Here is a 23622-nt window from a genome sequence, read left to right on the forward strand (position 1 = left end):
GTTCTTCCTTGTTTTGTGAATGTGGTGAATTACACTGATTGATTTTCAAATCTTAAACCAGTCTTTTATTCCTGGGGTGATACCATCCTGGAATTGATGTATGATTCATTTTATATTTTACTGGATTCAGTTTGCTAGTATTCCTTTAGGACAGTTACTTCTATGTCCATCAGTGAGATTGGCTTGGAATTTTCTGGATTTTAGTAAGCATCTTTTGTTTGCTTTACAAATTCTTTTATCTTCCCCATGTCTAAAGTGCTTCTCTTGTGGGATTTGCTATCTTAGGTAATGATATCATTGTCCCTATGCTCATGCACCCTTAAACCACACACATGTCCAATCAATTACCAATTCTGTCAACTCCTCCTTTTATGTACTATGTCACTCAGTTTTGTCATTCTTTCCCACCGGTCAGCTCCTACACTAGTTCAGAATGCTGTTGTCTCTTTGATGGTTCTAACAATCCCTAGAAGGTTTCTCTTGCCACAGGTTTTGTTCTCTCCCATCTATTTTCCATATTTTAGTTAAGACAAACTTTTAAAATAAAAAATTATTTTATGTTACATTCTTTCTTAAACATTTGCAGTGGCTTCTCATTGAATTTCTTTGAATTCCTTGGATGGACTGTGTTTTCTCCTATGTCCAAGCCTTTGCCCGTGCAGTTTCCTTTGCTGGTAACATTCACATAGTACACAAACTATGTACTACATAGTATGTAGTAAAAATACCTAAGCAGCAGAGCAGAGGAGTTGTAGAAGGAGCAAGGCTTGGCAAAAGAATGACTAGTCAGGAAACAGTTCAGGAGCTGATCTTCAAGCATTATCTGTCTACTTTATCATTTGTCGTATGCTTGGCCTGGCATGTTTTGTGGTACCTGGAGATGAGTTCTTAAAGAGAGCGTGCCATGCTCGACCCTTGTGCTCATTTCTGGATAGCACATTTTATGGGTCATGTCACAAGTAAAGCCGTTTAAGTAATAACCAGGGTAGTGAGGAATTGTTGAAGGCACTAGGGATGGTTAACCCACTAAGGTGATACTTGAAGGACTGTCAGATGAAAAGGGAAGTTTAAAAGATTTTGTGTACATTGAGGACTACAAGGATGTAAATAATTGCAAATGTACAGACACATTCAGGAAGGCAGACTTCATCTCCAAATTAGGAAGAACAATTTAAAGACTGGAACTGCTCCAGTATGGAAAGAGCTGCCTTCTGAGACACCAAGTTTCCTCTTGTTTGATGTATTCATGCAGTGATTGGTCAGTTACGTAAAGGGGATATATATATATATATATATATATATATATATATATATTAGATCAGTGGTTCCAAGACTCAGGCCATATCTCAGACTAATTAAATCACAGTCTCTGGGGATGAGACATAAGAGTCAGCAGTTTTTGAAGCTTCCCAGATGATTCCAAAATGCAGACAAGTTTGGGAAGAGCCCTGTATTAGCGGGAGGTTTCAACTCTTCCGTGGTTTTCTTGCATCAGAATTGTTTAGAAGAGATGGAAAAACAACAACAAAACCCAGAACAGATTTGCAGGCACTGCCATGTAGCTTCTGAATTAGCAGGGTTGCATGGACCCCGGGAATCTATGTGATTAAGATTATTACCAGTAGATTCAGTTTTCTGGCTGGGTTTGGAAACCACTGGATTATAAGGAGAGTGCCCTGTGCATTCATAATCTAGCAAGGCACTTAATAAACTCATTTATGGTATCCTTGTGGACAATAAAATACGTAATATGAATTGACACAGCTATGTCTAGGACAAAGAATGTGTTTTGGAGCCAAAGGTATCTGAATTCAAATTCTAGTCCTGTTACACTTTTTTGACTAGACTTATAAAATTTACTTACCCTCTCAATCTCCTCATCTTAAAATAGAGTAATAAGAACCATTTTATAGATTCATTTTAAAGTTTAAATAAAGTTGTTTATGAAAAGTGTCAGTCTAGCATAGTGTCTAGTTATATTGGGCTCTTTTCTGAATTCTGTAGTTCTATGAATGCTGAAATTAATGAGGGGGACCATGGAGCATATACATGTTTGGTGAATGTATGTGTATTCCCTGTTGATTTTTTGCTTTGATGTGCTATGAATCCCTGGTTTTAATCTCTTTTGGTTCAGGTGTTATAATTGGTATTTTAAAGACCATAGGGTTAAAGAATAATGCCTTTCACTTGCTATTACTTTTATGTGAAATATAATCCATGCCTACAATCTTTTTCTAAATTGGACATTTCAGATATGAAGTTTTCATTAATTGTACTATAAGTGGTGGGGGAGAATTAACTGTGTGCTTATTTTTTCTTATCACAGGTTTACAGGAACTGTGTAATTATTTATTAAAATGGAAAACTGTGAAGAAAGAAAAAGATAGCAGTTGGAGTTAAAATTCCTGGATGAATATTTTGCTTTTGAGAAGTCCGCATTTAAAACCATATGCTGATTTGGAAAGTCCCAGGAGTAAATTACACAATTCATGTTTTCCATTCAATCAATGGATTTTTTAATCATTCCTTGGAGTTGATGAAGTTCAGACACGGTGCGTGATGGGAAATGTGGCATTCCAGTGTTTTCCTGGTGATTGCATCTTGGATTAGTTTGCTGCTTTTCTGAAGAGATTCCATTGTGAAGGGTAAGAACCTAATGTGATGGATTTATCTTCAGAGATGAACAGACATGGAAAGAATCCAGTGAGTCACAAGCTAGAAGATCAGAAGAAGGTAATACAAATACATTTCCTTTTGCTTGGTCATTTTTGTTTTTGCTTACATAGAATTTTATAAATTGAAAATGAATGTGCTTTGAGAGATAAAATAACATAGTATTTCATGGAAATTAATCCTGTAGCCAAGTGTTGCTATGGGTCTGGATTTCATTATCAGTTAGTGGTTTTGTTTCTAAAGTCTTCTGAATTCATCCATCCAGTGGGTTTGTAAAGGATTCTGCTGTGTTTGCTCACCCTTGACTTGATTCTAGTGACATGCTGGCCTGACCTCATGTGAACAGTTTTCTGAGATCCAGGATGAGGTATGAGTCCTGGGGCATCTCTGGAGTAATGGAGCAAGTTATAGCTCTCCTAAAAGAGAACACCTGCCTTGCTGCTATTAGGAGGCATAGTTGGCATTTGAAATTCTCTGATTTCATGTCCTTGGTGCACATCAGCTTCTCATTTTTCCAGCTAGCCTAGAAAGAGAGTTGTGAGGCAACTGTGAGCTTTGGTTTGCCTCTTCATGTGTGATGTCTAAGGAACTAATGGAAAATATCAAGAAAGGACTGTGCTAATATATATTTTTAAATGGTCTTAGAGAGCTTCTGAGTAGGAAGCTGGGAATTGAATACTGAGGGTCACATTTCAACCTCATTTTTCTACCTTTTTAGAAACTCTTACCTGCTAAACTGTTGCACTGTTGTGAGAGCACTTATCAGAAGGGTCAGAGATGGTGCCCAGCAGAGAAAGCCTGCTCATAATGAAATATATTCTCTTTTGTGGTGCCTTTCATTGAATCCATTAGTACAGGAGATGCGTGTGGGGACCCACTGGCTAAGGCACGAAAGCAAGGAATAGTGAGATAATAGAAAGAAGATTTTTAGCTAGAACTGGGTCTCAGGGGCATGATTAAGGTTTGTTTTTACATCTGTCTCAGAAATTATTTACTACTCACTTTGTACTCCCAGAAGACACCTAGCTCTTTCACAGTTTTAGAGGTAAGAAATTTAGAAGAGGCCATAAAGAGTCAACAGCTTATTAATTTGTTCTGATCTTATGACCAGTGCCACTGGATTGGGGGCTACACGGATCCCTTTGCATCAATCCAGGCAGAGATGGATGGATTATTTGTGCCAGTTTGGTTCCTTCATTGAATTTACCTTCAGTATAAGTAAATCTCAGAAAACACTAAGTACTATAAAATCTAAGATGCCTGGTCAGTTTTCAGTTCATTGTGGGTATAAATTTCTGCACAAATAAGTGTGTTACCAAGAATGCTGTTGGTGTTTTAAACGGTCGGCATTTTCTTTTTGCTGTTGTTAGCACTAAGGGTGTTAATCCGAAAGAGTTGGCAAGCTAAGTTTCCGTCTAAAGCATGCCCTTCAATTTCTTAACTACTGAGGAGCCTTTAATCCTTTTTCTCTATTCACATTTTTAAAATGTCCTTCACACTGATGGTAATTTGCATACTGTATTAGGCTAGTGAAGAGTGTGAATGAAAAATATTGCCTGCCATATCATTAAAAACGGATGTTACAGCCATCAAGCCATCACATTGTAGCTGCCCCAACAGTGAGCCCTGGGGGAACTCAGGATAGAAACAGGATGCCCACCATCAGCCACTGCAACTACCCCTGAAGATGCACCCTGAGGAGACTCAGGTTGAGAAAGCATAGGACGCTGGCCCCAGATAGCTGAGGTGCATATCAAAGGAATGATTTCAGTGAGCCCTGACTCTTGCATCTTCCCATACATAGAAAAGCACTAAATTCCTTAACTTGAGGTATCTGGTTTTCTTTAATTAACAGTAACCTTTTGATGTTTTGACTGCCTGGTCTTTGTTGCAAAAAAGTCTTCAGTTTCGTCCGCCCGAATAAAACAGAATTCTCAACTTTTAGGTTGTTCATTATTTTTCATTTGACAAGAGGGAAGTGGGTTAGGTAAGCAATTAATACTACAGAGTTCTGATTTTTGATAGAAGCCCTGCTTTTCTGGCAAGAAAGCAAAGTACCTCTACAAGTGCTATCCTTTCACTTCCCAAATAAGAGATATTTTTGCAAACACAGAATGGATTGCAAGCTAAAGAATGGAATGAAATGGAATGGAATGAATTTTAAAAGTCATTTGGAAAATTTCTTGAATGGAACTTTAAATAATGGTCTGTAATGATGCTTAGCCGCCCAGGCCAATTCACGAAGGACTGTTTAGCACGTAAAGAATATAAAAGTTTAGACAAACGATGAGGATCCATGATTCTGTGGAAAAAATATTAAAAAAACAGCTTGGTGTTGTGGTACAAGAGGATCCCTATTTCCCTGTAGCTTTACCTTCTAGTTGGTAGGGAGATGGGGGAGGAATGAACATTTTCATTGAGCAGTATCAAGATGGAAAATGGGGTTCTAATGATCTCCTGGCCACCCAATTGGTGTAGGCATTTGCAGTGAATAAGTCAGAAACTCAGATGTTGATTGATCAGTTGATCAATCCTTAAGATTTCAATTTGTTAAGTGTCAGCAGGAATACCTAGTCTAATGACAGATTTGTGAGTTTGTATTAAGGAGAAAAATGAAATGTAGCATCATAAATCTTTATAGACTAAGCTTTGGGCACAATCCTGACACCACACAATTGCCAGTAGAGATTATAAGATCATTCATGTAATTACTTTAAGTGTTTGTAGTCCTCTGTGATGAATTAATTTAACAGGCACAGTGTTTTACATCAGTGAAATAAAATGCATCAATTCTAACTCACAACTTGAAAATACAGAGGTGAAACATTTTTCTGGTATTACTGAAAAATGTGTCCTTTTCACAGTTTGACATATGTATGGTAGACATTCAAAGCAAGCTGTGTTTAACTGGCTTGAGTATAGGCTCCTATTTTGTACTCTGCACAACCGATTTCTTGTTCAGTATATAAATAGTTCACTAGCTTTTGTTCTTAATTTAAAATATGTGGATTAGTACTTATTTTGCTCTGCTTCTAAATAGAAACTTTTAGGATGCTGAGCATGAGAGTTTGTGAATATGTGTTTTACTGTAATGAGTAGGTAAATGGCAGGGAAGAGATCATTTGTGGAGTACTTGCTATATACCACGCACATGCTTGGTCCTTTCTGATTTATTAAGAAAGTACCTTCTTACAGAGATAAAAACTGCTTTTACCTCTTTAAGATATTCGGTCCTGTAAACATTAATGATCAATTCCTCAAGAATATATATACTAAAAGATACATACACACAGTATTATTCAAAATTAAAGGGTTCAAAATTGTGTGTGAATTCTCTTGGACTTCTTTTAAGTAATGCCTCATCACCTCACTAAGTCTGAACATAGGAAAACATACTTGAAAGTTAAAAAGCTATCATCTCCACAAATCCTATACTGAAGTGCTCTTCATTATGGATAAACCAGAAATGTGGCTCTTAGAGGAATTGAGAATACTTCTAAGAATTTCAAATCAACTTGGATTAGTGCAGGACTACGTGGAATTCAGTTGTCTTTTTGATTCCTGTGATTTTTATCAGTAGACCTTTCAGTTAGTATTGGCCCATAATCCTCCTCTTGGCATTCAGCTTCTGGAATGTCCCAGATGGGAGAATTATGATGGCATCGAAAAGCTCCTGAATGCCCATAATGAGGTGTTTATTTTTGGAAACTTTACCTTTTGACCCTTGTTTGCTCATTGATGCCAGTGAAGTTGGTATATTGCTTTCCACTAATTGTATTGCTTTGTGGAATTATTTCTGCAAAAGCTCCTGGAACAGTGAAAGCCCTAAGGTACAAATGTCACTTCTGTATAATTACTTGTGACCTTGAACTGAAAAACACAGCTCAGTAGATTTCACTGTCAGTCTAATTGCAGCAGTTTGCTGTCCAGACAGCCCTGGGACACTGCTTTATTGCTCCATGAATATTTTGTATATTAAACCAAACAATTTGTCATAGTCAACAATTTACTAGGTACTGCTAAAAAGGGTAGCAGGATACACATTTTGAAATTATGGCAGTGACATACAATAAATATACAGTGACCTGTTGGAATTATTTTGTTCCTCTATTCTCTAAACCAGAAAGGGATGAGCAGTATTATTGCATATATGCGGAGGTACTTACTTTTATGGAAATGTCCAAGATGAATGCCATCTCAGTTTGTCACTTCCTAAAATCATGTCTTTTACATGTTAGCATTATTTTCACACTGCCATGCAAAAAAACTCAAGATAAATTCCAACACATCATGTCTTTCTTTCTAAGAGATGACACTTATTTCAGAAGTGACATACTCCGGGTGTAGTGAATAAGAGTGTTTAAGATGTGGAAAATCATGGAAAATGAGAGCAATGATTGTGTTTATTAATAGAAAAGGGAATACTGATGGAGCAAGCCTATTATTTTAAGGGCAGCCCCTGTGATATTGTGGACTTAAAATCAAGTTTAAGTGGGGAGTTAGAGAAAGCATCATCTGTAAGTGACAGTGAGTGCTTCATCACTGTCTATCCGCATAGACTAGTTTTGTTCTTTTTTTTTTTTTTTTTTTTCTGTTGACATCATGCAGAAGTATGATCCAGGTGTGTGTATCTGTATATGACTGTGTTGGGCTACTCTAATAATTTTACTGAAAAATCTTACCCACTTATGGTTGCCACTGCTTTATAGAGTAAAACTACTTTATCAATTTAAAGCTAGCCTAATATTTATTTTTATTTTCTTTTAGTGTGCTGATTCTTTTAATTTAGACTACATTTGTTGCATTTTCTTGCAGTGATGGTAAAACAACATCGTATAAGAGTTAAGAAGTGTATTGGGATTATTCTCACAGGTGTTGAGGACTACTTGAAATTATGTTGGAGACTGATGAAAGATCTGTCTTCTTAAGATAAAATACAAAGATAAATTGCTATAGAAGAGAGGCTTAGGATAGATTCAGCCCTTCATTCTTTGATATTCTTGAAGGTTGGACTCATTACACGGTGCTTTATCTTTATAAATCTGCCTGACTTCTTTTTTGTTAGTGTGTACAATATATGTTAAAAGGACCATGAGGGAGGATGAGGTTTCTGAAGCAAAACCACATCGTTTATTAATCCTCCAGTCCTGAAGCATGAGCGCTAATAGGAATGGATTGTCTGGGGGTTTCAACGAAATTGACTAGTCATCTCGTTACCGATTATTCAAACTCTTAATTTTTGAAATATAGTTGACCCTTTATTAACACCTGGTTTGAACTGTGTGGGTCTGCTTACATGCAGATTTTTTTCAGTGAATATGTACTACAGTACACGGTCCATGGTTGGTTGAAACCTCAGACTCAGAACCTCCGGTACAGAGGACGAGTGGAAAATTATAGGTGGATTTTTGACTGCGAGGGCATCAATGCCCCTAACTTTTGTATGTTCAAGGGACAACTGTACATTGAGCAGCCATTTTGCACTGTTATTATATAAATCTGGAATACAGGTATGGGCACAAATATGAATATCAGGTTCACTAAGAAACTAGTACTGGCATTGTGACACATTGTGATGCCGATTAAGACTGCCCGTAATTTCTTCCTCTGCCCCTTCGTCTTTTATAAAAAGGATGCTATAAACAGCCGTCTCTAAGCCACTTGACCTGGAGTTCTCTAAGGATGAATTAGATAAGGTGAGCTCTTTTTCTGCTCAGAAGTGATTCTAGAAGCTTCTCTTTCAAATCTGAACTTGGATAGAACCTCCTTTAAAACTTCCTCTATTATATCATTCGTGTTCCTCAAATAGACTTCTGAAAGTTTGTATGGCCACTGGCCTTTTTGCTTCTGACTACATATATTTTCAGTGTAAACAGACTTGGGATAACAGAAAGAGCTGGAAATAGATAAAAGTAAACATTGTATTGAACCATGCTTCATGGTTCTTCTCATTTGTTGTAAACTAGACCATGTTCTTTTTCCTGATTGGTGGATTTAAAACATCAACAGATATAATGACCACATAATCTGCATATAAATAAAGAGACAAAATAGACAAGTCTGAAATACATGATACTTGAGTTATATATGTTTTGAACATTTTGAAGGCAGAATTATATATAAAGTGTTATTATGGTTATTAGTTGTCATAAATTATGATCTCAGTATTAATACAAACATATAAGGTTTAGTAAATTTTAATTCCTGTTTTTTTCATAAATACCTTCCTCTGTCTTGATATTAGCACATGAGTTATTCAAGCTTTTATTATTTCATGACGGAATGACTGAGACTAATCTTTTTCTAAAATATATTGAAAAAATATGTAGACATACAATGTAGAAAACTTGTACTACGCTAATGCACTGATTTGTTCTCACCTTTTTATACATATATCATTATATTTTAAACATATATTTATACCTATTATATATAAATACATAACTTTTAAAAGCAAATTTTATAATATTTGCTGCCCTGCCTTGAATGGCCGATCATATCATTGTTAGTTTCTCTTTAAGATTCTGTTTCTAAAGGGGCTGGGACTGTTCTCCATTTGACTGTAGAAATATATACATTTGAACATAGCACAATAATTTTAAAACAATAGTTCAACCATGTCCATCTGCCTCTCTTAAGGTTCAGGATGAGTATAAACATGAGGACTGAGATTCCAGAAAGCTTATTACCCTGAGGTAGCCACGTGGGTAAGAACCTGTGAATGCATGAATACATACCATTAAAGAGGGCTGAGTATCAAAATCAGGAAAACAGATTTATTCCTCATTTCCAAAGACCGTAGATTTGAGGCTTATCACAAAATCAGAATACAAGCTGGCACTAGAATGGAGTGGGGAGCAACAACAAATGTGTTAGCAGAGAAGAGTCAGAGGGGTTGGGAGTGGGCTGAGCTGCTTGATTCGTGTCTATGGATAGCACGCTCCCTGCTCATGAGTAGGGCCACCTGATTTAATAGCACTGGGGCCAGGTGGACAGAACTTTTTGTGTTTTCCTTCCATGAAGACTGACGAAATGTTTCCAAGACTGCTGATACTCAGTGAGGATGCAATGCCTGGGATAAGAGTTACCCGAAACAAAGCAGATTTACTAATAGGTGGTGAAAGCAGTGGACATAAGAAATTGTTAATTATACATGCAAATTTGGAAAAATCGAATGAGAAATAAGCAAGAAATCAACATCTTTCCTCTTCAAAGTGTTCTGCGGGGTAGCCGCAGCAGCTTTCTCATCTGGGAGCATGTAAGGAATGCAGTCTCAGACCCCACGCTAAACCTGCGGAATCAGAATGTGCATTTGTAACAAGACCTGCAGGTGATTCTGATGCACAGCAGTATTTGAGAAGCACTGCCCTAGAGACCGTGTCTGAGAGGTCCTCAGTGGGATTAAGGACCTACTGTTGTCATAAGATGCCCTTTATTCTCTGTCTTCTGGTTCTAATCTCCCGTCCTGACTTCCCTCCCATATTTCCTGGAATCGTCAGCCAAATCAACTCCTTGCATTTGAATCATTGTTTCTGGTCTGCTCTGTGGAAACCTAAACTAAGACATTCTATATCGAGAGTTCTGGGCTAGCGTTTGGCTCTGTGTTAACACAGCTGCTTGGAATTTAAATTTTTCCAGAATTCTTTTATCCTTTTTATTCATTCCCATTGTACTCTTGGACGTCCCCAGTGCACACCCAGATAGATGATAGCTTCAACACTTGCACAGTATGCCTGGCCCTGACTTACACACCCTCAGTTGACAGGGGACCCATTCACAGGACAGCTGCTGCCTCCTCCCACTGTCACCCCATTGTTGATGGTCTCTGCAGCTGAAATTGTCCCAAGCAGTTGCTGAGGAAGCTGCTAGCACCTTTTCCCATCTCCTGCCATTACCCGATTTACGAAAAAGCAAACCAAACACAATTAGGAATCATTCATTGAATCTGGTGCTTGGGATTTGAGGTGAGATTTTATGTGAAGTCTTCCAATTCACTCCTCTCTACCTCTAGGTTTCCCTGCTGAGGAAGCTAAATATACACAAAACAGTGGTAAATGGGAACAAAGGAATAGCATTATAAAAAGAGTGTATATATATATAAATGCTTCTAAACTGTCGTAAAAGTAGATCATCTCTGAGAAGATATGGTACCTTAGGTCCAGAAGCCAAATCTGGGTTTTCTAGTCCTGCAAAGCTAGAATCACTGCTCCACTGAGAAGACCTGAATATACTAACCAAGTTAGTTGCGTGGATGACGATGGACAGAGAGAGACTTCCCGAAGAGGAGGGCCCTGTTAGGTGAGCTTCCCACAAAAGAGCAGTACAACAGGAAGAATGTTGAGGCTCCTGACCCTACCTTGAGCAGAAAATAACACTGCCCAGTAATAAAACATGGCCCACTATTTCACTCATGACTTGACCAGTAGGCTAGCAACGTCTTTGGTAAGGTCTAGTAAAAAGTAGTGTAAGGAATAGTTAGGAGCAAAAGATCTAGAATGACTGCCTGAGTTTGATTCTTGGCTTTGGCACGTTGTCAAATTACTCAGCTCCTGTCTTCTCCTAGTTTTCTCTCTTGTGTTATTTCTTAAAATGGGAGTAGTGAAAATAATCACATACAAAGCATCTGGAACAGTGCCTCCCACGCAGAAACTCTCAATAACTGGTGGCTGTTGGGGGTGAACTAAGGAGTTGAACATGGTCCCTCCTCTGGGGACAGAGGCAGAACGTGAGCCGAAGGGCAGGAATGTTACTACCCTCTCATCGTTTGACTTCCTCTGAAGTCTTGGAAGAGCTGATGTCGAATGACTTCCGGGTTAGCTGCAATCACGGCAGCCCGTCTTAGACTTCTCTCTCCCATCTGCATTTAACAAACAGTTTAGACACTCTTAACGCCAGAGTCCCCAAAAGGTGAAGGGCTTCTTTATTTGGGAGTGGGAAGAAAACACATGCATGCGCGCACGCGCGCGCGCGCGCGCACACACACACACACACACACACACGAAGAGGTGGAAGTGGAGCTTATCAATCAGTCTTCAATTCTCCACACTAGCCCTAGGGGAGAATTACCCTGTGGATCCCAGTGTTCTTTCCTGATTTCTATTAGACTTGGTATTAGTAGTTCATCTGAGGCCAGGGCTGAGTTTGCCTGTTTCCTGAAGAGAGAGAGAGAATAGTTGGTGCTCAGGATATTTCATTCTAAAATATGGATCAGGGTCAGACATATGTGACTAGAGCTCAACCCTAGAGCCGGTCAGAAGAAAGTCTGTGAGTTCAAAGGCTTTATTTCCCTTAGGATGACGAATTATTAAACCAAAATACTTTCTGGCCATGGCATGGTGACAAGTACAAAGTTACCCTTAATTCATGGTACATTTTAAATAAAAATTTACCTTCTAAATTCTAAACATTAGTATATAAAAATAACATTTTATTTCAATTTCAAAGAGTAAAAGAACATTGAACATAGGGAAAATTCTCAATACATCAACTAACTCAGGATTTATCCCTCTCATTTCCAAAGTGAGATCGAGAACATAAAAATTGTATATCACAAAGATATGTGATAAAGCAAACATAGTAAAATGTTAATTGTAGAGTCTAGTGGTAGGTATACAGGTGTTCACTGTAAAATTATTTCAACTTTTCTGTATGTTTGAAAATACATACAAAACAACATGGGAGGGATATGTTTATGAGATGTAATGCTTGTTTTCAGTGTATTTACAGTCTAGTGGCATATTTATAATTTTTCTACCTTACTTCCCCAAGTTTGATCCTTCTCTTCGGTGTAACTTGGGGATCAAGAGAGCTTAGAGGATTTTAGAGGAGTTAAGGGAGACTGCTGTTATTAGTCTTTTTAGCGGCACTAGGTAGTTTTTTCCATTCTCCTGGGATTCTAAGCAGCATTTGTTACATGGTATGTATGGGAAACACACAGTTTTCAACAAGGGACTTAAAAATCAGATTTAGGACTCCATCCCATATGTATGGAGTTTTCCTTGACTTAGAGATAAATTTTATATATTCGATCATTTGTATGTTTCATAGAGGGGCACGATTATTGTGCTCCAATTTGAGTCTGGAAATGTCAGTTCCAAGCATTAATGCAATAAAAATAAATACCTTTTTATCATTTTTGGAATCATTCTCTATGATCAGTTTTTCGTATTTTGTAGAATAAACTCCATTATAAATGCTTCTCAACACATATTTCACTGGACAGTGTAGTTGGTTAAAGTACATTAAAATGTGCAATATTATATTGCCTGTTTAGAAGCTATTTCTTATAAGCATTTTTGCATAATGGTAAAATAGTTCATTAGTGCCCAATGGGTGCAATTCTTGGCTAAGAATTTTCTACAGTGTATTCAGAAGGCTTTACATATTGCTTGATACCTTCCAGTTAACTAACTAGGTTTTGAAAAGTAATTGTGTCAGAGAGAGAGAGATGGAGGTTAGTAGATTCAGGTTAGTAATGCTGCCCTTAGTTGTATTATGTGTTTTATTTTAGCATAATATTTTGTTTAAAGGTGGAAATTATCAATTTATGAATTGTACACAGATTTGAATGATACAGTATTTCGGTTGAATTCAGTGTGCATTTGTGTATTTATGGAGTGCCGACTAGTGCCCTGTGGTAGGTAACGGTAATACACTTTACTGTGTTAACTGCATTACTAATGAGTTTATCCATTTATATCCATCACATTCCTTTTGCATAATGAAGTGAGTTAGGCTCCAAACTAATATTTGAATAGCAACCTCTGTTTTACAAAACACTTTTCCTTGCATTTCTATCCACGCTTGCAGCTCAGTGGAGCTGTAGGTCAGATATTCTTTATGTCCATTCTTGTGAAGGACTTGCCCAAGGTCAGAGAACTCGCCAGGTTGCATCTTTCTTTTTTGCTTAGTGGTCTATGATTTTATTTAAAATTTTTATCTACCTATGTTTAGCATGTTTTCTATGTGCATGGAAATTACATATCACATATTTTCTCTTCTTTCTTAAAAACATTTATTAATGCTTTATTAAAAATCTGTTTGGGGCTTCCCTGGTGGTGCAGTGGTTAAGAATCCGCCTGCCAATGCAGGGCACACGGGTTCGAGCCCTGGTCCGGGAAGATCCCACATGCTGCGGAGCAACTAAGCCCGTGAGCCACAACTACTGAGCCACTAGAGAAAGCCCACGCCTGGCAACGAAGACCCAATGCAGCCAAAAATAAATAATAATAAATAAAATAAATATATATAAAAAAATCTGTTTGAAGGATATAAATCTACAAAAGCCTTTCAAGTTTTCTATTCAACTTTTCTGATATATGAGTCTGAGTATGATATACTTTCTTTGAGCAAACATTTTTCAAAAGCTACCTCCAAAACGACTTGGAAAAGATGTCAAAAATGAGAATCCAGATATGGGAAACTGCAGTTCTTTGTTGGCCTTCAACCTGGTTTGGTCACATTAGACTTGTCACATTTGGGAACTTAGATTCAAGGTTCTCTACCTTATTAAAGGTGACAGGTTTCATTAAATCACATTAGGAAGCTTCATTTAGTTGTTGGAAAATATGTTGTAAGGAACACAGGTCATGTTTAAATTTGATGGGCTACACAGAGAAAAATCATCAGTCCACACAGGTAGGGCCACACTCTATCTCAGCTTCTCAGTTTTGCTGTCCTCATCTGCCACCGGATAATGCAGAAAGCTTGGCTACCTGGTCTCCTGGCTGTGCCAGTGACACATGTGAGGACACACACGTATAAGAGCCGCCTTGCTCTCCTGTAGTGAAGCAGGATGTTCTGTTGGACCCCATTCACATTCAGAATGAATGCTCACCCTGGTGGAAATGAACGGGAAGTAGGGCCCATCCCAGAGGTAAGATTGCTGGCCATTTCCAGGCATAGTCACATCATTTTTGAGGGGATATTACAAAATAAAATAAAATGGATTTGTGCCCATCTTTAGACCTAAATCACTGTATGTTTGATTTGTCTGATGCAAAATGAAGATGAGCATAGTGTACTATATAAATGGCCCTTTTGATTTTCTACTTTGGCAATATTCTTCTTTTTGGGGGGGGGTTTCTTTTAATTATTTTTTTGATATATTTTTCAATGGTTCTCTGGCTACAGGTGTCACATTTTCCTAATGTTTGTGTTTTCAACAAATGCTAATAATAGCTGTAGCGTACTAATCAAAATGTGCCTATTCAGTTCTGAGGCAAGGCTGCCTCTTCTTAAGAAGGTGATGGAAACTTCATGAATTTTCCTGCTTGCTTTTCACGTTTTGCTGCTGGTAGTTAATTTTATACTTTATATTTTTCATTAAAATTAGATGTTCTCCTTTGAAACCCTTACCAGCTCCTTGATTAAACAACCGTGTTAGGTACAATGTAGAAGTTTTACCTTATGCTATCTCAGTAAGACGGACCTCTATCTTTTAACAGTTGCTGGTATTGGCAAATCGTAATGTTTGCAAATAACAGATAAACAACACCTTGTGTCTACATGTATTCTCTAATTAACACTGGGAAAGGATTTAAACTCTAAAAACAATGTGAATTTTGTAATTAATGTCTTAGTCTGCTTCACTCTGTAAAATATTTTTATATAATTATGAACTGATGCAGTGATTTCCACATTACTTCGGGAGAAAAGTACAAAATAATGTTAAATAAAAACTGTGCCTTAATATTTCTGTAGCACTTGCCATGTATAAAATGTCTTTCATAGCCATCATCAGGTACTAAATTAGTGGTCCAGCCTAATATATGACACTAAGAGTATTCATGAGTGTAACAATGATTTTTTTTAAATGCACAGTGCCTCCAGATTTATCATTTGCCTTCCTAAAACCCTTCAGTGACTTTCCAGTGCATTCAGAGTACAATCCGAACTCCTTAACGTGGCCTACGGAGCCCTGCATGATCTTATTTTCATTCCCCCCTCCAGTCTTGTCTCCAAGCTACAGTGTTCCGTGTTCCTCCTTTTCAGGTCACATACATATACTCACTTCCCAGGTATTAGCTGGTGTCAGGGACACTGCATCACACCTGTTTGCAAGGTCTCTCCTCTCCAGGCACTTACCCTTAGACATCAGCCACCATTTTTTTTCTACTGTCAAATGCAATGTGCTTGATTATACTCTCTTTACCTGGATAGTGGGCTTCTAGTAAAACTTCCTTGGACCTTAGAATCAATTTCAATGACTTCAAGATAATTTCCAACAACTCTCTTGCTGGGGAAGAGAAAACACAGGAATGAAAAATAATTATTCTCTGATGAGCCATACTACTGTATAAAATACATGATGTCATTAGGTTTGTTGATTTCTTTACCTCTGAAATATTATGCATGTCCATTCTCAAAAACTTGCTGTAATGTTATTTTGTAATTTACACTGACCATCGGTTTCTTTTACATGAATTCTATTCTGTAAGGTCTTATAACATCGATTGGCCAAAATTATTAAGATTTTTTTTCCTGGAAGAAAGACTTTATTGCTAGTGCTTAGGAGAGCACTTTCCCAGGTAAGAAAATGTAATCAGCCCTTTTTGTGCTAGTTTTATATGACTAGATTCTTTCCGATATTCAGAAAGACTAGGGGTCCATTAGCACACACTGCTGTTTTATTTTTTTCTCAGAGATAATGGGCTTTCATACTCTTGTTTACAAACATAATTAAAAATAGGTTTTTGTAGAGAGGAACTTAATTTTAACAGAATGTTGATTAACTGAAGTGTTATTTAGTTTTTTCTAAAAGTCTTAGAGAGCACCTGACAAAAATTTAAGATTATTTCCAAGAGCAAGTAAAGCTAGCACAACTATTGCAAACTAGAAACCAGAGCTTAGAAAAGCTTTGAATACTTTGTGCTTACTGATACAGTATTCATTAGCCACTGTAGATATTACAATTTAAATTAGTTAAAATTAAATAATTCGGTTCTTCAGTTGCACTAGCCATATTTTAAGTGCTTAATCATTACCTGTGGCTAGTGGCTACCATATTGGACAGCACACATGTACAGCATTTTCATCATTGCAGAAAGTTCTGTTGGCCATCACTGCTGAAATGTTGTCCTGGTTAAAATGCAATGGATAATGGGATATTAGGGGAGTCAGAGTCAGAGATAGACCAATGCAAGTCAAAGGAAAAAGAGCAGTCATGGAAGGTATTTTGTCATTTTTAGTGCACAAAATTGGAATGGGAGGCCATCATTGTTCTGTGATAAAGAGGACAAGAGCCTTTACTCCTGCCATAAATTTAGTGAGCAAAGTGAGAGGATCTTAAAGGCCAGTTAGACCAATTACCAAATTAATATTTGAACTGTTTATATTGCTTACTCTTGCTTACGTGGAAAAACCCAAAGCTCCCTATCTTAAGAAGCAACATACAATGAGTGAGATAATCAGTTTTACATTATATATAAAGAAAACATTGAATTACCATAAATGATTATCCATAATAAATTATTTGATAATAAATTTTCACTGCTGCATTAACATGAAGACTTTCCAAAATTGCTTTCCACGATCTCACGGGGAACTAAATGCTGTTTCAAATCTTAGAACATAATAAGGTCAGCCAACAAATAAGTTAGTATCAGGGCAAAGGTATTGAGGTCAAAAAAAGAACTGTAAAATACTTACAAAAATGCATGCTTAATATTTTCCATCATTTTAGCAAATGATTTAAAATCATAATTGTACCCATTTATATTGTAGTTCAACTCATCTGTTATATATATTTATTGTTTTCTTGCCAAAAGGTAAGATCAGTAGTGCCAATATGTTTCCTAAGCTTCTCTTAGACAGAAATTTTACCAAAGCTAGAACAAATAAAATGTTAGCCAGTCAGCAAAGGCATCATTAGGTAAATGTGTGTTCCAGGCAGCACTGGTCCAAAATATGTATTACAGAAGCCCATTTTCAGTGAGGTAATATCAGACCAGTTTAGGTACAAAATGGAAAGCTTGGCGAAACCATTATATTCATTAAAAATGAAAGAATAGCACGGAGTTTGACTAATAATGCAAATATGTTACATGAATACTTAATTTATCAGGAATGTTAAGACTTAATAGACTGATGTATGTGTTCCATGTAATAGTTACAGAATTTTAAAGCCAAAAAAAAAAAAAAATCTTAGAGATTACACAGCTCACTCTGAAGGTGAGAAATCTGAGGCCCAGAGTGGCCATGTAACTTTCTCAAGGTCATAGTGTCAGAGCTGTGATCAAAGACACATATAGACTAATAGCTGCAGTTCCATCAAGGCGATTTTTAAAAAATTAGACTGTCCATTACAATGTTTAACAGCTTATCATCTTCACATGTTTTTTAAACATACATTTATGTATACCAGTCATTCCCAAATTTAATACAGAGAAGCTTGTCTTAATGTTATAAGCCAGTACATGTTTACTGTTATGTGTGACCGGTGATAGGATAGAAACAACCCACTAGGGCACTTAAATTGAGCATCCTTTATTGTCTCCTTGGCAGTTTCAGACAGTGGTGTCCACATCCCAACTTGTGATGTAATTCTTAATGGACACCTTTGCTTGTAACCACAGGGGTTCAGGAACTTTAAGTCCTAGGTCTTAAGTACCCCCGTATCCCCAGTGCCTAGCAACAGGCTTAGTGCAGACTACCTATGGTGTTTGCTGAATAAATGAATGAATGATCATAACCTCCTCTCCAATAAAGATCTTACTTTGGTGTGTACTTATAAAGAAAGGAATTCACATGAAAAGTATAGGGCTGATTTGCAAAAATACCTGTTTTTTTCTATTCTTCTAAAAGCAAAATTGTAATTTTAACACAATATTGCTTTTTGTTTGATGAGAAAAACAAAATTAGGTAACTTTGATTCTCTTTTTCAAATTTTAAATCCCTTTTGGAATGGAGTTTTAGCTGGGTCTCTGGATACTGAGCAGTAGGAGATGAAGGCAGTGGGTTACAAGTTAGGACTGGGTACAGCAAATTAAAAGCTAGGACGGAGTGAATAGATGATCCAGATGGGTGATATGCTAGAGCTTTCAGTAAAGACAGCTCGGCATCCCAGAACCTAAGCTTCTATAGGTGATATACGAGTGTCAAGCCCCGTCAAAGCCAAAGCAGCCTGGATTAACTGAGGCTGGAAATAAAAGATCTAAATCCTGAGACAAAGATTGTTTTAGGAAGGAAACGTTTTATAATTTTTCCCCTGGAGGAAGATGGTGGTAGTATGAAAGAGTAGGAAAAACACAGGCCTTGAAGAGAGGGAGACAGTAATTTAAATCCTGGCTCCTTTACTTAATGGCTCTGTGAATTTGGTTCAGTGACTTAACCACACTGAGCTTCAACTTACCTCATTCGTAAAATGGGTTTGTAGTGTTAATTACCCTTTTCAGAACATGGCCTGCTCAGAGACTCCTAGTTAGCGAGCATTCTCTGACATAACGAAAATGTGAATGCTCTTTTTAAATCACGTTTATCATCTCTATTTTGTAGATGATGATAGTCAAACTAGGGGTTCCAAAAAATATATTGGACATTATCTTAGTAAAAAGGGAACTGCAGAAGTACATTTTCTTAAAACAAAAGAATTTATAAATAATATTTGTCCATGCTTGGATTAATAGAGTATGAGTATACACATATACATTGCATGTATCCAAATGTATCTGAAAATGACAGCTAAATTTATAATCAGATATCATATATAAGAAAAATCAGCCTACTGAATTAAGATATGAAAGCATTAACTTATATTTGGGTCATAGTTCAAAAGAAAATTAAGCCATTATTTTGTAACAAGTTTAAATGGAGTATAATCTATAAAAATAATGAGTCACTATATTGTACACCTGAAACTAATATATAATATCGTAAATCAGCTAGACTTCAATAAAATAAATAAATAAACTGAACAAAAAGAAAATTAAAATTACACTCTTCTTGGAAATGATTTCCCGATGCTCTTATGGAGACAACTTCTTCCTATTTCTGGACTCTTGTGACAGTTGAGTCCTATGATTATGGAAGAGACTAATTGTCCACAGGCCACTGCAAAGGGCCACAACATTCTCATCCATGACAAAGATGTCAGTGGACTCTGGCAAGTATAGTTTTAACTCATATTTGATCTCCTTGAATTTTATCATCAAAAGTATAGAGTCTTTTGCTGAAGCCTTATTTTTTGCATACAAACTATATGAAGAACCATGATATGGAACATCTTAAATTGAAGTTGAATTTAGTTGTCCACCAGGTATGTTTTACAAAAATTCATGTTAAGAGCCTGGGCTCTGGAGTCAGGCAGCCTGGGTGTGAACACCAGTTCTGCTCTTTTCTAGCTGAATCACCTTGATCAAGTTGCTTAATCTTTGTGTTTGAGTCTCCTTGTCTGTAAAGTAGGGACAGTAATAGTCTTTCCTTACAGGATTTTTGAGAACATGAAGGAAGACAATTCATATAAACTTGGAACAGAGTGAGCAGGTAGTATAGATTAGGGTTTAGTAGTTACTATAATTCATGAGTGATACAAGACCAAAACAGTCTCAAAGCTCTATGGGGAACAAAAAGCTGTCTAGGTATAGAGTCATCATTCCATTGGACAAATAACAATTCCGGGAAGAGGTGGTGTACCTGTATCTGCACTGGGCACTTTAGGTCAGGTGATGGCAGAACACGGACACCTGGGAGATGGGATTGTGGATGCCTCATCAGTGATGGGTTAAGCTCCTAGCCTGCATTTTGCTCAGGCCTTCCCTCCATGATTAAGACGAGAAGACTCAATAGCAGATGGAAGAATGAAGTTAAGACCCCACCTTGTGGTTTTAATTATTCACGTCAATGTGCTCATTCGTGGAGATGGATCACCAGGAGTTTATACGTAGAAGCTTACGTGGAATTTGTGAATAGACATAGAATTTTATAGTGATTAACAGAGAAGCTTGCAGAGTCCTACAGATCTGAGTATGAGTGCCAAGATTACTCTTTCTCTTCTATGTGATTATAGCTCTTTTAGCTATAGTTTATTTATCTGAAAGATGGGAGTCATAATAGTACCCACCTCCTTAGGTGGTTATTATAATAAGGGTGATAAGCCATGGAAGTTCCATTGTATAGTGCTTGCTGTGTAAGAATGGCTCAAGGAAAAGAGGAAGAGGAGGAAATGATATCAGCCAGGCAGTGGTGACTTATCAAACTGGTTCCCTTGAACGCTGCTTATAGTCATTTAACTGGAAAGTTGGAGGAGAAAGCAGAAAGTGTATGAGATAAATATAGTTCTCCTCATGTATGTTAGTTATTTTTTCTAAATTCCCTGCTCATTAAAGCCACTATCTTCTTAATCTCTGTCATTTTTGAAACCTTATTTTTTAAAAAGAAAGTTGTAATTTAAAAATATGTTGCTTCAGTTCATCTCAAATACATTGAAAGATATTTGTCTATTTAATTCACTTTTATGGACAATGAAATATATCTTACCTGCCAGATTTCCTTTGTAGGTTTTTAGGATTATTTGCTGTGGGAAACTTTACAGCATGGGGGAAATGCTTGTGATGTTCCTTATTTAATTATTTTGTACAAACTTTGAAGTTGGAGGTATTTCTGGAAAATTTCTAAAATATACATGGCAACTCTACACGGGTGGAAGAAGCAGAGGAAGCTGGTGCTGCTAATTTCTTGAATCAGCCAATAGAGATAAATTGAGTGGTCAGGAAACCTTATGCATAACAATTTGATCAGCCTTATTTAGATGTGTCATTTGATTTCTAAACCACTTAAACATAAAACAAATTATTCTAGATATGCCTATCTAAAAATGAGTGCACCTCATTTTTTGCCTCAGGAGGCAATCCTATATAAATATAAAAATATATGCACATATATATTTATATAAGCTTGGATGTATGTGTCTGTATTATATGTGTGTTTCTATATATGTGTATATGTACATGTTCCTATATATCCCTATGTATATATATATATATGTGTCTAAGTACAATACCATGTTTACTTTATTACTGATGGATCAGAAAGTCTACCCAAATTTTAGTAAAATGTAAAGAGTATTATGAATTTCTGAGATGGTTTGTGAATTGTAAAATACGCTTTCCTGTTGAAGCAAGGCTTCCGAAACAGGAGTCAGTGGTAGGTGGCTGCACGGTTGTTAGAAACTAGAAATTCTGGGCTTCTTAATGGCCAGACACTGCAGGTGCTTTGCACAGTGTCTGGCTCCAAAATCAGCTTTGGATCCTGCCTGGCTCATTGCGCTTTCCTCCCAGGTTTCCTCCTCAGAAAATTGAAGGCCAGCTGCTGCCTGACATTAGGAAGCTTATTGAAAGTCACCATGGAGTTGGAAGCTGGCTGGGGGCTGATGGGGCACTGTCCACACTCTGACGAAAGGGTCACCTAGAGAGGGCCTATGCTAATGCTGCTTAGGACTTGCTGCATGATGCTTCTGCTCTACAAGCAGCCCCAGAGAGGTAATAGATCAGTTCCAGAATGTTCTATTGTTGTAGATATATGTCACATGCCATATGTCATTCTTTGGTCTCATGTAAACATTATTATGGTTGTATAAAGAGATTCCCTTTGCGTTATTCTGAAGCCTTAATCGAAGTAGCTCCCTGTCCTTTCCCTTTACAACAGGGGTCTCATCATGCCCACCCAATCCTTTTTGTAATAGAGTAAAGCCTCAAGGGGTGATTTATCTTTTGACCTTCCTTAATGAAGATCATCAGATTATGCCCTGTAGCCTAACAGTTGTTCCTAGTCTTTGGTCTGCTATCTTGATGGGTGCTGCTACATATGTTGTATTTGTTCACATATGCTAAATTGCAAAACTCTTCTAAATTCCCCTAAATATTTTGGCTGAATGATCTCCTCTGGCAGGTGATTACCCAGGTTGCCCATATACTGGGTATTCTGAATTCACCCTATTTGTTTCAGACCATTTCACACACTGTCATATTTTTGTTTAGCGAAGCCTATTGAATGAAAAGAAAATGCTGACATTTGAATGGAAAAGCCAGAGGCCTTAGGAAATGCCAGAGGAATTCTATAAATATCCTTTCTCAGTGGCCGAGACAATCGGGATCTAATTCTTCTTGGGCAGCAGATGGAGGTGGTAAAAAACTGAGCTAAGTGGCACGAGTCTCTGAGTTAAAGGGCTTGGTGCTGTGCCATGCAAACAGTCCTCCTTTTTTGTAGCCTACAGCAAGGATGGAAGCCAGCTTTCAGAGAAGACTGGACTTGGCAGAGAAAAGAGAAACCCAAATCACCATTGGGTGTCTAGAAATGATCATAGTTGAAAAAATAATGGAGCTGTTGAAAAGGAACGCCACTATTACAACGACGCTATTAACACTCATTACTCTGTGGAGGGTATGTGTGTGTGTATGCATGCATGTATGTACCCCCATGTGTGTGCGTGTATGTATTTTTATCCCTTAGGTTTAAATAATATAAAGCTGATTACGTCTTATTCTAACATTTAACTTCTCTCTCGCTCTCAATTTATCTCCCCCTCTTCCTCTTTTCTCTTCCCCCCACCCCCCGTTTCTCTCCCAAATAGCCTGTTATATTTTTTTGTGATTTTTTTGGGGGGAGGGGCAGTATTTTGGATAGAAGAGAAAGTAGATGTTTATAGCTTGTTACATTGTCAAATGCCTTTTTTTTTTTTTTTTGTCAAGTGTCTTAATGCTCCTTTCTCAATATTTATTCTCCTCTCTAATATCACATGATTCTTCTACCTTTGCAATCTTCAGCATATGAAACTACATATATACTGGCACAATTTATGTCACATAATATTCACTTACTAATTTTTGAACAAACTTCCCATAATTTATATCTCTTCTCATTTTCAGCCAGCAGGTCTACTTAATGCCAGTGAGTAACAAAATCCTAAAAGGAAAACCTTACTAAGACCTTTTGCTGTTGGAACAACAAAAAAAG

General features: G+C 37.2%; 1 protein-coding gene across 4 annotated transcripts in view; it reads left to right on the forward strand.

Annotated features, from left to right (window-relative positions):
- Positions 1 to 23622, forward strand: part of NAV3 (neuron navigator 3) — an 845054-nt gene that overhangs the window by 256406 nt on the left and 565026 nt on the right. For all 4 annotated transcript variants that reach the window (XM_036866523.1, XM_036866525.1, XM_036866526.1 and 1 more), the window contains exon 2: positions 2327 to 2733. In XM_036866523.1, coding sequence (XP_036722418.1) covers positions 2662 to 2733 — 72 coding nt within the window. In that variant the 5' untranslated portion in view covers positions 2327 to 2661. The remainder of the gene's footprint in view (positions 1 to 2326; positions 2734 to 23622) is intronic.

Source organism: Balaenoptera musculus, chromosome 10 (genome assembly GCF_009873245.2).
Source record: "Balaenoptera musculus isolate JJ_BM4_2016_0621 chromosome 10, mBalMus1.pri.v3, whole genome shotgun sequence".
Taxonomy (NCBI): Eukaryota; Metazoa; Chordata; class Mammalia; order Artiodactyla; family Balaenopteridae; genus Balaenoptera; species Balaenoptera musculus.